At 34.5% G+C, this 16,711-nt stretch overlaps 1 protein-coding gene across 3 annotated transcripts in view; it reads right to left on the reverse strand.

Moving 5' to 3' along the window:
- Nucleotides 1–273: 273 nt before the first annotated feature.
- The window catches only part of RGS17 (regulator of G protein signaling 17), a 98,348-nt gene continuing 81,910 nt past the window's right edge, over nt 274–16,711 (reverse strand). For 2 of the 3 annotated variants that reach the window (XM_058735715.1, XM_058735716.1), the window contains exons 4-5: nt 16,237–16,471; nt 274–7,327 (exon numbers count right to left, since the gene is read on the reverse strand). In XM_058735715.1, coding sequence (XP_058591698.1) covers nt 7,139–7,327; nt 16,237–16,471 — 424 coding nt within the window. In that variant the 3' untranslated portion in view covers nt 274–7,138. Of the gene's footprint in view, nt 7,328–9,244; nt 9,379–16,236; nt 16,472–16,711 lie in introns of all 3 variants that reach the window. The other variant, XM_058735718.1, reaches the window with a different exon arrangement.

Below are 16,711 nucleotides of genomic sequence, written 5' to 3' on the forward strand. Positions count from 1 at the left end.
ACTCCAACTAATCATCTCAGTTATTCGTTTCACTTGGTGTATTCAAGCCACACTACTTTATAAAAGTGTTCTTTAAGATAGTGGGTTGAAACCCATTTTATTTTAATTCTGATCCGAGTATAGAACAGGACCGATCAGGTCATTTTTTAATCTTTATTAGAAATAATTATTTCCCAAATCTCAACTCAACTTTGAATTTTTTAAAAAAACACAAATGGTGGAAGTCATTTTAACTCAATGTGATAAATCTCTCAGCTGAATTCTCGAAACAAGTCATTTCAAGAATATACTTTATTATTTATAAAAGGTGAAAAAATGTAATAAGCAATAACCTTATGGAACACTGTAAAGAATCCAGCCCGAAATTATTATATTCCCTCATAAGCATAAGCAATTTAGGTAATATAAATAAGTGTACCTTTTACTCCTATAGTGTTACACCAATGAGGAAACAGTAACTTGTCTAAGGATACATTGGTGAATTCTTTATTAATTCAAAACATTTTTAAAAAGTGTGATGCATGTGTATTTTACAATAATATCCATAGGTTTCCACAATAATAGTCAAATGAAAACAGCTGTAGTTTGATTTACTTAGAAAACTCAAAAAGAAAAGGTTGAAACTTTTGAATTTTCTTACATTATTGTCATGCTCAAATTCTATTATTACATGTTGAAGATTCTAGCATTTTCAGGAAGTCTATTATTTGTACATAGGTAAAATGATAAAATAAATTCAAAGACAGGGGGAATAAAAACCCAAAACAACTTAAATTGGAGGAAAATAATCTGGATTATCTATTCAATTTATAAGTACCTACAATTATTCTGACATTGCAAAATAACCAAGTATGGTGTCTCAAGCTGCATTCATGCGTTCAAAACTTCTTCATGGTCCACTAATATTAGTGAAGTGCAAAATGTGAAGTACAATGAACATGGTAGTAAAAATTGCACACATTCGATATGATACATTTTACAGAACCAAGCACACTGAAATTTTTTTTTATATTTAGCAAACATCCTAAAACCGTATACAAGAAACTGTATGACAAATCGGTTAAAGCAAAGGGGGAAAAAAATCAAGTCTTTTACAATGTTTCAATAATCAGTGTTCATTATTCAACTGACAGCAATATAGAAAAACACTCAGCAAAATGATTATTAATTTAAATTACCTCTTCTGAAGATTAAACTAAAATCTTTACTACCCAAAGATGTAGAGGATAAGGTGAAGGTAGTTCAAGGGAAAAAAATCACTTTCACCTCCATTAAGTGAATGTTCAAGCTAACAGTTTCAGAGTTTCATTTTTCCATTTCACTTTCCAGTTTATTATAATTTCTTCATAGTACTTAATGGAACCTAATAGCAGTGCTGCAAAATCTGCTCAGAATTTTTTTTAAGCTCAGCGTTAACGTCCAGTGAAATTACCTCTAACATAACTTATTAAATAATGTATTGCTCTGTGGCAGTGAAACCTAACAAACACTACCTCAACTGAATGATCAAGGTCAATATGAACAGTGATAAGTCTTGGTGATAGTAATATGGCATTTTACTTCTGTGGTCTTGCAAAAACTGGTAACACCTGTCTAATCATGGGAAAAACATCAACAAATTCCAGTTAAGGGACATTTTACAAGGTACTAGACCAGTACTCTTCACTACTGTCAAGGTCAACAACAAAAAATGTTTGAGCTTAGAGGAATTTAAGGAGACATGATAAGTAAATGGGTATATTGAATGAGATCTTGGAACCGAAAGAAGATATTAGGTAAAAGCTAAGGAAATCTGAATAAGCGTGACTTAATGCATCAATATTTCATGAGGTGTGACAAATGTCTCAATAGATGTGCAGTATATAGAACTTCTCTGTGCTATCTTTGCAACTTTTCAGTGACTCTAAAACTATTCTAAAATAAAAGGTTTAATGAAAAATTTTATGAACACAACCATTTTTTAAATTTTCATATTTTCATGGTAAAATTAGTTACAAAATCATACTAGAATGCTTTCTATTCCAATGACAGTATCCATGTTTTCTAATGGCCCATCTCTCATAACTTAGTTTTTTTAGCTTTACTTCCACATATTTATTTGGTGAATTATTTGATGTTTATATTCTTCCTGTCCTTGGGAATACTGTTTTTTCCCTTTGGAAATAAAATTTTCAAATGATTTATCTTATTTAAACATTTATTTTAAGCATACAATTTATACACATACACACATCTATATACATATATCTGTGTATGTGTATCATTGAAAGAAACCTACTTCTTGATTGTAGATTCAGTGTGATGTTCATGAACTGAAAACTGAGTGTGAATCATATTATTGAACAAAGCAGGAACAAATTCATATAATCTTCCATCTTAAAATCAGCTTGGTTGCATTTTTTTCTTTCTTTGTGATTTTTTTTTTTAATGTCTACTTATTTTTGAGAGAGAGAGAGAGAGATAGTGCGAGCAGGGGAGGGGCAGAGAGAGGAGACACAGAATCTGAAGCAGGCTCCAGGCTCTCAGCTGTCAGCACACAGCCCGAAGCGGGGCTTAAATTCATGAACCACAAGATTCATGACTTGAGCCAAAGTCGGACGCTTAACTGACTGAGCCACCCAGGTGCCCAGGTTGGTTTTTTGTTTTTTGGATGAATAATTAAATCAGATTTTAAAGTATGGTTTCAAAAGAATATGGGAAAAGTGCATTACAGTGGCATCTAATTCATAACATTCTTGAAATAGTAATAATTATTGAGCTGGAGAACACTGATAAAATAATAATGTTATATGTAACACTTCATTCTTTCCATGTTTACATTATTTAATTCTCATGCCTACCCTGTAAATAAAGTATTCTGTTTCTCATTTGAAGATGAGGGAACAGGCTCAGAGAGGTTCAATAGAATATTTGCCCAAAGTCATATGACACAGACATGTCACTTGAAATCAAATTTAAAATTAAAGTCTGTCATTTGGGAACAAAAAGATCAATCTGTGCACAATCGTGTGTTGCAAGGATACTATTAAGAATGTTACAGGGAGATGAGAAGTCAAGTTTTTGGTTATCAGTTTTATTGATAAATATTTGCAGTTGTAGCAAGTGAGGAATAACTAAAATTTCTACAGATTAAATACTGTTTTCTCAGAAGAATAAGCATTTTATATTGGTCAGAAATTTAAAAAGAATTGAAAAGAGCATGCAAATATAAATGCTTAATATTATTTTGAAAGTTACGGTCATAAGCTGTCAATATAAATACACAGACAAGAAAATATCTTTACTACCTTTCAAAATAATTTGCCAATGTATCCAGTGCAAAGTTTTTAAAATTAATGTTTGATAGGGTTCTATATAGGCATTTTAAGATCTAAGAAACTGTAGGTGGCTTTTGAAAGAGTTCTTATTTTCCTATTTCTGATTGTATTTAAAATTTCTTTCTTGTATATTTATTCCTCAAAGCATCTGATATGTTGTATTTTTTGCAAATATAATGTCATAGTTATGATATGACATTTTTTTCAATATGTTAAAAGTGTATAGAAACAAAGGGGTAAGTTCAAAATTAAGAATTGGGTTTTATTTTAAATCAGCTTAATGGGGTGAAAATGTATTTTTGCCCCTAATATATAAATATTATTTACCTATTTCTATAGTCCTTTTGCAAAACTGAACTATCAGGTGAATATATGATATACATTTCATTCTGTAAGTAAGAACCTAGGCAGCATTAAAGGATACTAATAAACACCCATGCACCATGACCAAATATCAGAACTGGTCATCCTATGTACATATTTTAAGATTAAAAAAAAAAAGAAGACCATATTATGGTCTTGATTTTTGCGCTCCATAACGTTGATATCAAAATTGTGTTTTGCTATTGTTCATATGCCAGCGCACCCATTGTGCTTAGAGCTGCCCTCTAACTCTGTCGGGGCATCTTTATTACCTTTGGGTAACATAATAACAATTATCCAGAGTAAAGAAGAAGCGTCATCTGGCCATTATTAGTGTGATCTATGTTACAAGATCCATCTCTGAAGAAGTCTGGCTCTCCAATTTAGTTACATGTATTTATATATGATCTATATCCTCTACTTTTCTTTCCATTGTAGACACATCTGAATTTAGGCACTATAGAAAGAGCATTAAGCTCTTTCTGTGTGCATTAGCAGATTTTAACAGTACACAAAGATGTCCTGACGATCTGAAACACAAAGTGTACCTTCTAAAGTGCTAATTTTTCCCCTGGGAGGAATATATTCACTAGGAAAAATCAAATTCTACCATAACAAATATTGTGCTCTTGGAATGGTAGCATAGACACCAGTTGGGGGATTTTTGTTTATTATAGCTCTGTATTTAAAACAGAAGGAGTTATACCATATTTTAAAAATTGGTAGAGTTGCAAATATACATACTCTTAGATAGAAACTTTGAACGATTTGAAATTAAATGAGAAACCCTCCCCCCCCATAGGAATTTAGCGCAGAAATGCTCACATAACATGGTTACCAATATCCAATGTGTAAATCTCGTCTAGAATCATTCTCAATGCAACTTCCTAATCAGGTTTCAAAAGGATACACTAACTTCAAAGTCTGTATTCTACAAATGCCCAGGTTAGAGATTAGGACTCTTTAGAAGGGTCCTTATCTTTTACATTTGGTAAAATATTAAAGGTATTGTCAAACAGACAATTCATCTAATAGTCCAAAGTATCTTATAAAGATAACTTATGACTAGCAGGTCACCATCATATATAGTAACAACAAGAATATAAAGTCTACATTTAAAAAGATTGACGCATGCTGTGTATCATAGTATATTACATATTTTCTAGTCATGTGCACCAATTTATTGTGCCTCAAACATAGCAACAAGTATGATATTACAACATATATGTGTATACATCATAGAAGCATAATAAACTCAATTCTAATCAAGAAAAAATTAAATAATTTAGGAACAATAGAACTTCACAATAGAAGTGATGATTCTTTTAGGTTTTTCTTCACTCTTTTGGAAAAAATAGGACTTTTTGTAAACATCTTCATAGCTATCTTCTTTAACATATTACTGAAAACTATTCAAATAGTAAATATCTACTGACATTGATAAAGTATGTCTTAACACACTAACACTTTCAGACAAAAACAGGCATTTGTTAAAAGAAATGATTATTATAAATACTTCCTATCTTGTATTTTAACTACATTTTCATAAATAGTGTATTTAAAAGTGCTGAATATGATAGGATAGTCAGCAACGCCAGTGTAAACAGAACATTTTGTTTTCTACTCTGCAAACTTTTTTTTTAATCCCATTTTGTCAAACACTGCAACAGTTAAAATATTTGCATAGGGAATAGATAATAGCCCTTTTAACCATATCTCCTGAATTCTATATAAATTAGAAAATCAAATTCACTTAAAAAAACAATTCTTGAAATGTTTTAAGTTTATGGAAAAAGAAACTTACGATGCCAGCTTTTCAAGTAAAATAAAATTTAAAAAGAAAACCCCAAAGTTGTTTATTTTAAAAATGTTTAATAAATTAAAAAATGAGAGGTAGTTAAAAAATGGCAAAGAAAACCTATAATTTTAATATCATCCTTAATATAAGGCCCAGTATTCTCAGTGGATATAAATATTTTTAAAACTTTCATGTTAGGTTACTCAATATTATATTTATTAAGTTTAAGATTAAAAAAATAGCCTCCAGGGGATATTCATATTCAAATGTAACACCTTGATATAAATATGACACTGACTTTTTGTGTGTGTGCATGATAGGATACTGTTTTCTTGAATGTCAAAAGTATATGCCAATGTCAGGCAAGTATTTTGTCTTAAAGATTTAGTGGTACTTATAAAAAATAATATGGCAGCTAGAAGATTTGAGCACTGTCCTGCCTTTCAATTATGGATGAGTATTAATAGTTTGGTTTTAACATTTTTAAAATAAGTCATTCTGAAGATACTATGAAAACAGTTAAGGTCTGAAGTAGAGAATTATCTTCTGCGTAACCCTTACAAAACTTCTCTCAGTTAAAAACTTAGCTTTTCATTAGACTTTGCTTTCAAGGAAAATATGCCAGAGGACAGATGCTACTCATCAAAATATTTTATGATGCTACATGTAGGCATTCCTTTATTAAATCTTTTTTTTATATTCCAAAACTAAGTTATCGAGCTTAGTATTTTTTTTCTTGCTGAAGTACATACTTTACACAACCATTTTAGAACTGGAGAGCCAGTCTTTAATAAATTAATTACAGTATTGGACATCTGATATATACATAGATTAATTGTGTTCTATTACAATTAAAAACAATTATCACTCTGATTTGTCATTGAGATAGAATATCTTCAAATTGTTTTGTGCTTTTTTTCTCTTTTCTTCTTATTATTTGTTGTTTGTTGGGTTTTTTTAAATTTTTGTTTTGTTTTGTTTTTGTTTTTGTTTTTTACATAGCAAACTATTCTGTAAAGAAAATGCCACAGTTTTGGCAGTGAACAACCAGAGGAATCCCCCATCAGGATTTCCCAACAAACATAGATAAATAGCTCTTTTTCCAAGTACAGAAATATCGGCTTCAAAATGAGTGTACTGAACACAGTATAGAGCATGTTTAATACCATTGTTACAACTAAAAAATTGGCTTTTTCTGTCTTAGATTATATTTAAAAATGCAAACCACAGCCAATTTTTGGCAATTATTTCTATAAGACCATATTGCACAAAAGTCCTTAAACACGGATATAAGTTATGCCATTGGAGTAAATATTACAACAGCTACGGGGCAAATGAAGCAGTTCTACGTTGTACATGCAGCCTCGGGGGATACACTAGGAGACTGTTCACAGGACTACAAATACAGTTTGCTTGCAAGTAGAATGAGTGTTGAATAAAACAAACAATTTGGCAATTCATTGTCTTATGTGGTATTTTCTCCAAACTTAACCATGGATAACCTTGATAAAAATGGAGACAAAGACCATATGGTTGTATTTTCACAGTAGCCTGAGGAATGCTAAACTGTAGTTCTCCAGGAACTCAGCTTCTGGTGTTAGTGAACTACTTTTATTTCCCATCCCAGCCCTCCAAAATGATTTTTTTTTTTTAATGAAAATTAAGATTCAGAAGTAGAACTGGCAGTACTTTCAACAAATGACTTATAAATTTGAGAGTTCAAAAACCTTGGAAAAGAATCTCTGTGCATTAAGGTATATATCTGAAGTTGGGCATCTTCATACATGTGAGGATTAGGATCCAACAGATTTCTATTGATCACCTCTCTAACTCGAGAATCGAGACTGACCTAAAAAGAAATAAGAGCAGATACATTAAATAAAATTTTTTTTCAAAAGATCTCAATTAAGTAAATACAGGTGTGTGACATTTCAGAGAAACTTCAGAGTTAAATCTAACTACCTAAAATCTTGAGGTTACCTTCTCAAAGGCTATATCGCCTCGCATACTTTTCTTCAAAAGTTGAACTAAAACAAACAAAAAAACAACTTGTCTTGAAACCAGAAATTTAGTTCACAGATATCTTGGCTTACTTGGATTTATCTTTTCTATGCATTTCACTCGGGGTTTTTTGACCATTTCTATTCATTGTTGAGGCCCTGGAGAATTCCCTAGCCAGAACAAGGATTTATCTCCTACTATGTGACTGCTGGGGGTAACTCTCTTGATGGGGCAAGGTAAAAATCTGGCAGAGAGTAGTTCTCTGGCAAATATTAGCATGTATATCGAGTGCTGATTCCTGATCGTATTACATCCCAACAAGTCCTACTGTGGCAAAGTAAGAAACCCAGAATGTGGAAGGCTGTAGTGGAGCAAAACTACAGCAAGTATTCTTCATGTCTTAGTGTACCTGGCAAGGCACAGGGAACTATATAGTCCTTATGTAGAAATACATCTGAAGATCTCTTTACTAAAGATTAAGTAGAACAATTGCTTGAAATAGAGTCTTTAAAAGGAGAAATACAAGTAGGAATTCAGAATACCCATACAAGTAATCAGTACAGCATTGTTTTTGAAGTGTAAATAAATTAAATTCTGCAAATGATAGTTGTTGTGGTGGTTGTTGTTATTTTTCCTCACTATATGCTGATCCTGTCTGTTGGAGCTGATAGGATGTGCTGGAAAGGGAACTGAGGACAAATAAATGGCAATAAGGGCATGTTTGGGGAACAGAAGTAAACTCTGCTCTGAAATGACATTAGCAAAATCTGAGAGGCAAACCATCACAGACTTGTCCTGATTGGTTTCCTCAGTCCTCATAGTTGTACACGGACTAGAACATTGTGATCCATATTACTTGTCTCGTGGCAAGTCTATACAAACCTTTTATAGTGATATTTAAATGTTTTGTCCCAAGCATTTTGCAAAAGACTTTTTGGCCAGGCTTCTTTTCCCACCCACTCTTGGGATTAAGCCTGCGGTCTAGACAGTCCTGGTGACTGAAGTAACTCATATTTCCATCTGGTGTCCTCAGATTCTTGAGCTCTGTGGCCCATGTGAAATTGTGTTGATTGATACACCCCCAAAATGGTTGCTATGGGAGGATTTGTCAGGAAATGGTGATCCAGTGTAATTTCGGTGGCATTACAGAAAAAAATTAGACATCTCTTGGCTGAACTATATTTATTGTCTTAAAGGAATTCTTAAAAAAAAATGTTCTGGAAATGGATCATTTAGGTTTTATTCTCTGTGTTATTGCCTTCTAAGGTTATCATCAAGTATAGAGTAATAAAAAATAGATTTTTTTTCCTAAGCTTTTGTTTAAAAATATTGTTGGTCTTTCTACTCAATAGGAATATGTTGACACTATTTAAACTGATCTTATACTGAAAAGTGGTGTTATGGTAAGGTGAAATCTTAACCAAATACACTCAACTGGTTTTGTAAATGTTTTTGCTCTTCCTTTCAAACTTCAGAACTTTTTGTTTCAATGGAGAGGGAAATATTAGTGATAAAGAAGATCATTTATTTCTTAAATAACAGCATAATTAAATATAGTTTGATTGCAGCTGGAAACATTAATCTTAAGACAGAGAAATAAAATACCTTGAATTATTAAAGGTCTTAAGTTTTCGTTGCATAGTTTTATTTTTTTGCAAACTGAAAACAGTAGTGAAAGATCATAAAGTAGTACCATACATTCAACATTTAGTAAGCAGTAACAAAAACTCATTTGCTATTTCTATTTAAAAAATAAAATATTTACCTTGATATGTGCTTGTTTGGAAAGGTTGTCAGTCAAAAGAGGTGTAGAGAGGTCAAATAACAAGGATAAACCCCACGGGTATAACAATCTATAGTTTCATCTGTGGCATCTTTGTGCTTCAGATTGTGGAACATCTATAATACAAGTTAGTGGAGGTGGATCCCAGCATGGGACCGAGCCATAGTCACCCTAGGATTCAGGCACAACTGGATGGCTCGTGATCCCATCTACTCTGGGGTCCAAAGTCTAAGGGATTGAGGAGTTTCCTGTAAAGAACTCAACCTAAGGGAAGAGAAAGTTGAGTAGCACAAGACAAGAGCTACCCGAAGGCAATGGGAAGTCTTTTGTTACTCAGTCCTCACAGACTCACGTGTAGGTAGGGGAAGGAAGGGTGCAGTGGAGCAGTAATGGAGTTAAAAAGAACTACTCCTGTGGCTGGGGCACAAGACGGCACCTATGGACTTGGCGACATTCAACCAGCAGTTTTAGCTGGAAACACTGGCAGTGTTGAGAGGTGGCAAGTGCAGTTACAGAGGTTAGGTAACTTGGTGATAGGCCCGGGGGAACTTGGAGGCATTCGCTCGCACTGGGAGCAGGAGACAGGAAGAGGAAAAGCAAGTGGCTGGCAAACCGAAAAATGTCTGCTGGCAACTCCACAAATCAGTTGGGAGGAAAATGCCATGAGAGCTACAGGTTCAACAAGAGTGTGGAGGTAAATCGGAGAGAGTTAAGACAGAAATCTTGCTAGTGTGGTCTGGGAAAACCTGGACCCAACTCAGTGATATATATATGCCTGCTTAATCTTGCCAGATTTCCTACCCAGTGGAGGAGAGCATCGAGGCAGGTGAATATTGCCAGAAGATTGCATACTAATTTTTGACCCTGCCTTTCCGTTCCAGACATCAAGATGCAATGGAAATTTTGACTCTGGAAGTTTTGGGCAGAATCATACTGAAAATGATGAATTTTCACTGAAGTCTCTTTCCCTTGCGGAGACCCCGCTTATATCAATCAGGTTAATTCCTTGAACAGTTTTTTAGATATCATGATTAAGTTTTTTCCTCCATTTTTCCCCCCATTTTATTTTTAATTTTACCAAAGCTGCTTTATTTAGGATACTTTTCTAAGTATAATTCTGATTTTTTTCTTTTTACCTTATAAATTCCTATTAAATTTTACCAGTGATAGCTTCTGCTACTGGAAATGTTCTTTTTAATTTTAATTAAATTTGGTTTTCTCATATCAAATTTTATAAAGAATATCTGTTTTCCCATCAGTTTTAATAAATTAATACCATGTGTACTTTTAGTCATATTATTTTGTGTTGACTGTTTCTACTGAAAATGGTTATAAGTTGCAAATAAGACTACTGGAATTTTGTTCTTGGAACAAAGATCATTGGTAGGATACAGTGCAAAAACCATATTCCTGGTAGGGCCCAAATGATGGGGAAGTTATCTTGCTTTTCTGGGGGAAAATTCAGGCATATGGTAATGGTTACTATTTCTCATTCTCTCTCAAATTCTCTAGCTGGGTTTATAGAAACCTACAGTAGTGTCATGAAGAAAATACTAAGCAATGGGACTACTAGTCAGCATATTACAGTTGAAAAGGCAACACCTTTGGGATCAGAAGACCTTTGGGATCAGATAGATATAGTTCTGATGCCCTACAACAGTTGTTCCTCTCTTTGAGAATCCATTTTTTTTGCTGTAAGATGGCGCCCTCTGTCCTAGGGACTAAAGGATTCTTGTGAGACTCATTCAATTATGTATGTGAGACCATTTTGTCAATAACAAAATGTAAGCCCAATGTAAAGTGATATTAGTAATAATAATAATGGACCATATCATGACACTTTTTTGATCAGTGTCTTCAGACTTTGTATCAACTTGAATTTTACCTACTCAGAATGACCTTACCTTACAACCCCTATTCTAAACTATACTATTGACCTCCACACCCATCATAATGTTTATTACAGTTTTTAGTTACTTGCTTTTGACATGATTTGTCTGTCTTCCTAAAATGTAAGCTCCATAAAGGACAGGCCAATGTTTTCCTCATTCACTAACATATTCCCAACATCTAGCCCAGTACCTGGCTCATAGGGAAAAGTTAAATATGTTCCGAATGATAATATTCATGCCCAAAGAAATGAATCTAGGAAAATACAGTCAAATGAGTCCTGTTTAGAAAAACTAATTCACTGAAAAGTTCTAAATTCACATAATTTTGCTTGAAGAGGCATATACCTGCACACAGAGAAGCCACATATCTATCACATGTGCATCCTTTTTAGATAATTTAGGAATTTAAATAGGTTTACTGCTTTTTTTCTCTCAGAGAGCAACTGGAAATTCAGGATGAAATCAGAAGCAGCAAATAACCCCTACCACTAGTCAGATGCCCGTGGGAGAGAGCCAGAAAGTCAGAGATTTAGCCAGTTTCTGAACTTTTTCTATGCCATTTTTCTACAAAATGAGGAAGATGAGGTCAGAGAGCACTGAAGTGAGTTGCTTAGTGTCACAAGGATGGTAAGTAGTAGCAGACCTGGATTACGGCCCAGGTTAAGGATAATGCCATCACTAAAGAGATTTGTAAAAAACTGATGGCACATAGTTTTCTTCAATTCAGGTGTCTTATGTGTGTTGACGATTTATAGTTATGTATTCATTCAATAGCTCAATGCTGTTTATGGTAGGTAATAGCTTTCAAATAGACTTTTAAAAAAAGATTTTATTTTTTGAGTAACCTCTACACCCAATATGGGGCTCAAACTCATAACCTCGAGATCAAGAGTTGCAGGTGTATCTACCAACTGAGCAAGCCAGGCACCCCAAATAGACTTTTTATTAAAGTTGTTTATTTTGCTGGGTTTGTCTTTTTGATGTTTAATAAATATAAGCTGCTATAAATATCTGCAATCTGCAGCAAGGTTAATATTAAATTCTTCCTTACTGCTCCCATTTATTTTTTCTTTGAGAACATCACATTAAAAACTTACTGTTGAAAAATGCTATTTACTCATTTTTTTTTAATTTAAAATTTAGCCCTTTCCCCTCTTGAGATGTATGCTATACCAAGAAATGGGAGTTAAATTGTCTCCTGATTGCAAACATCTACTTAAAACATAATGCTCAAATTATTAAAAATGCATAAAAATGTAATTTTTATTAAAATAAAAAATGTAATTTCAAGCACACTGGCTTCATTAAGAAAAAGAAATATATATATATATATATATATATATATATATATATCCCCCCTCCCCCGAAGAATGTAGATTTCTCTACATTTAACAAAGAGGAGCATGATAACTCAATCAAATTAAGGTTAAATGAGAGTCTAGTGAAGAAAAATGAGTTTCTAGTTAAGAATCAAATCCTAACAATTTTTAGTTATTTAGTCATTATTTTATAAATGATTCAAATATTCACGTTATTTAAGAATATTTTGAGGGGCGCTTGGGTGTAGCTCAGTCGGTTAATAAGCATCCAATTCAATTTCTGCTCAGGACATGATCGCGCGTGCCATTCGTGGGATCGAGCCCAGCATTGAGCTCTGTGCTGACAGCATGGAGCCTGCAGCATGTCTCCTCTGCTCCCTTCCCCCCTCATATGTGATGTCTCTCTCACTCTCAAAATAAATAAAAAAACATAGTTTGAATAAATACAAACAGTTACAGAATTCCAGAGGTGGAACAGCCTGGTTATCTAGCCCCCAAATGGGAAATAGATCCCAACTCCAATTGGTCAGTTATGGCTGCTTTGAATATTGTGTTGAGGGGATTCTCAGGTTGAATCTGGCTTTAACAGTAAGAACCAGGATCGATTAGCCGTGTCATTTGGTGGAGAGAATGAAGTAGTGGTGTAAGAGCTTCCCAGCTGTCATTCTGGATTTGGTTTACTATTATTCTCTGTGTCCCTTTTTATCTTTACTTTTGTAAACAAATCAACTGATTAATGAATCACTGAAGTGAACTAATTTATCCCAGGCCGCACAATTAGGATGAAGCAGAGTCAGAACCAGAATCCCATGCACTTGAATGAGGAGTTCAGTGTCCTTACTGCTATATAGTCAGGGCTCCCTTGATGTGGCATGTGTTCTCTCCGGGGTTGGAAAACAAAACTCAAAGGGTGATAGCTCAGTATCATCAGTTATTAATGTATTGTGGCTGATTAGAGATTGAGAAGTTTTTGCACAGAAAGGTCAGTGAGACATAATAGTTTAGAAATGGCTCTGCAGTAGTTAGAAAGTGCACGTCATACTCTAAGTGTATCAGTGACTCAGGTCATGGTTCAAGAATAAATATATCTATACCTTGGCTTGAAATATAGCCTTTAAACAATTATCTTTTATAACTGCAAATACCTACTTTTGATTTGTTTTTGCTGCTAAACAATGATCAAGTGTAATTATTATGTCGAGAGAAGAACAATCTGTTGGCTAAACAAGGTACTGCACACTCTCCAATAATTTAGATCCTGTGTCAAGAGTCATTTAGAAGTCAGCACATAAGTACCAAAATGATAAAAATTTGAATTTCGCTTCTGCCTTTCTGTGTAGTGTTTAGGGGATATTCAAGAGTGGGTAATGGCCCAAATATAGATAGACAAAGGAGAAAAAAATACATGGCTGTTATACTAAATATTAATCCATGTAATTTAGGAAAATTATCTTGATCAGGAAATAATATTTTAATGACTTTTGTGAAACTCATATTTAAAATGAAGATATTAGGGTAAAACAAAATTCCATTATTTTTGAAAAAAGAATGAAAACTGAATAGTTCATATGTGAGTAATCTACAACTAAGATAGCTTTAAACTATAGCCCAAAGAAGAATTAATTTTGTGAAAATTGTGTATTTTACAAAACTCCATTAATCAGTGACAGCTGAAAATCAGGACTGTGAAGACACTGGGCAAGTGTTTCCTATAAAAATTAAAAGCTAGCCAATAGAGACTGTAAAGTAAAGGAATTATATGTACTTAATAACTGAGAATATTTTTTTCTACCAACATTATTTTAAAATAGAACACCATCGGGGGCGCCTGGGTGGCTCAGTCGGTTGACCGTCTGACTTCGGCTCAGGTCATGATCTCACGGCTCATGAGTTCGAGCCCCATGTCGGGCTCTGTGATGACAGCTCGGAGCCTGAAGCCTGCTTTGGATTCTGTGTCTCCCTCTCTCTCTGCCCCTCCCCTGCTCGTGCTCTGTCTCTCTCTCTCAAAAATGAATAAATATTCAAAAAATTTTTAAACAAAAAATAGAACACCATCATAGATAGTGCAAAGAATGAACCAGATAATCAAGACATTTAGCATTTTCAGATGATACATATTATATATTTTGGGGAGAGTAATGGGCTAGATAATCTTCCCAAACACTAATTACAGGCAAGAGAAGCACATTTTCAGGCACATTTGGATCCTTTGATATATCTGCCATGTAATGCAATATTAAAATAAAAATGAGAATGAAATTAATATGCTAATAAAATCCACATAGAACTGGTTAGGTGCTGAGGTTCTAGATAGACCAGAAACCTGAAGAATGTACTTCTGGGATATAGAAGTATAATGGTGTTAGAACCACAATGTGGCATCAGTAATAAATGTATTGAGGCTACAGAAAAAATTCTCGCCACCTTGTTTCTCTGAATACTTTTTCTATGTTGATGCAGGAAATAAAGAAAAAAAGTAGGAAAATCTTTGTGTATCCAATTCCAGGTTCCTCATTTTGTAGAGACAATACTATTGGAGTAGTCTGGAATACCAAAGGCAATTATAACCCAACTAACAAATTTTTAAAAACTGACTTAGGTATATACCTCATTAGAAGTGAAACGGTTTATATAGCACTCCAAACATAGAGATTATAAAGTAGACACTGATTCATTTTATAGATTTCAAGGTGAGGAGTGGAAGGCAGGTGGGGGCCACATCCCAGGTTGGGTGAGGCATCGATAAGCACAATTTCTAGGGGACTCTATAAATGTCTGTGTGCACAGGAGAGGAGTGTGGAGCAGAAGGTACCAGGTCAGGATGTTTAAATGCACAGAGACAGAAAAGACAGAAGGTGGTGTGGAGAAAAGAAGGCCTTCTGGGAACCTCTCAATTCAAATGCGCACCTCGGAAGTCTGTCACCCCATACTCCTGAGGCCTGGCTACACTACTAACCCCTCCCTCATCAATCCCTCCCTGCTTTAAACTCTGGAAGCTGGAACATTTCTCAGGAGCAAATTGATTTTTTACAGAGTTAATGGAAAAGTGTTCATTTGGTTGCCTGAAATGTCCCCTCTATTAGGTACATTTTGGCAATGGCAAAACTAGGATAACTAGAATAAGTAAAAGAATTGCTATTACCATCTCTCCCCAAAGAATATTAAAGGGTCATAAAGGCCCATTCTTCAATTCTGCAACAATTCTATCATAAACATCAACAAACATGGCAGCTTTTGTTTTGTTTTGTTTTTACAGCTCCTATTACAGAAGTCTTCAAACTAGTATGCATGTGGAAAGCTTGTTAAAAGTCCAGATTCCTGGGCTCTATATCCAAAAATTCAGATTCAGTGGTCCTGGGTAGGCCTCGAGTATTTGCTTTTCAAACAAATGCTCCAGGTGATTCTCATACAGGAGATCTGGGGACCACACTTTGAGAAAGACTTCCCCACAGTAAACTCTTCTTTTCCACTTTAGCGTAAGTCACTGTATAAAGCAAATTGTGTCTAACAGGCTTCCTAATGTTAGTTCTGAAAAGCAAGTAGCCTACCACACGATTCAGCCAGAGATAAATGATCAAAGCATAGAGGGGAAACTAGTCTTCAAACCTATTCAGGTAGATTCTCAGAGTGGAATCTAAATTATGTGTCCAGGGAAGCCTTGGAGCCTGTCCACACCCCATGCATCACCCAACTTGGACAGAGGTCCCCTCGGGTTCATCCTTGGTTTTAGGAAGCCCACATCAATTATTTTCCGGATGTTTACCTCTTTTGGTGATAGTATAGAAATGTAATCTTCATATATCATTCTGGCCTTTTCTTCAATTACTTTTTTGTTCTGCTCTTTCTTTAAGTCTTCACACGCAAGCCAGAAAAGTAGGTTCTCTTCGCTGTATTCTGTTCGGAGAAACTCTCTGAAAAGGTTTCTTCCTGCTGGGGCCTTCATCATCTTGTCAAAATTTTGAGACCAGGACAACACTTCATCTGAAGTGGGGTTTTGGCTGCAAAGACAGAATTGGGCCATTATCAAAGGCAGCTTTGACTGAAGAATGCTTAGCCTAGGAAGATAGAAATTACTATTCACTTGCTGCCATCTAGTGCTCATTTCCCATCAGTTCGGCCTGGTCTGGGAATCACCCGCCAGGACTAAGCTAGTTATTTCTGGGTATTAAGAAAAATTCATTTAGGCACAAGTGTGTGTTAGGGAGCTAAGCATTCAAATAGCAAGGGGCAACACACAC

Source organism: Neofelis nebulosa, chromosome 6 (assembly GCF_028018385.1).
Source record: "Neofelis nebulosa isolate mNeoNeb1 chromosome 6, mNeoNeb1.pri, whole genome shotgun sequence".
Classification (NCBI taxonomy): Eukaryota; Metazoa; Chordata; class Mammalia; order Carnivora; family Felidae; genus Neofelis; species Neofelis nebulosa.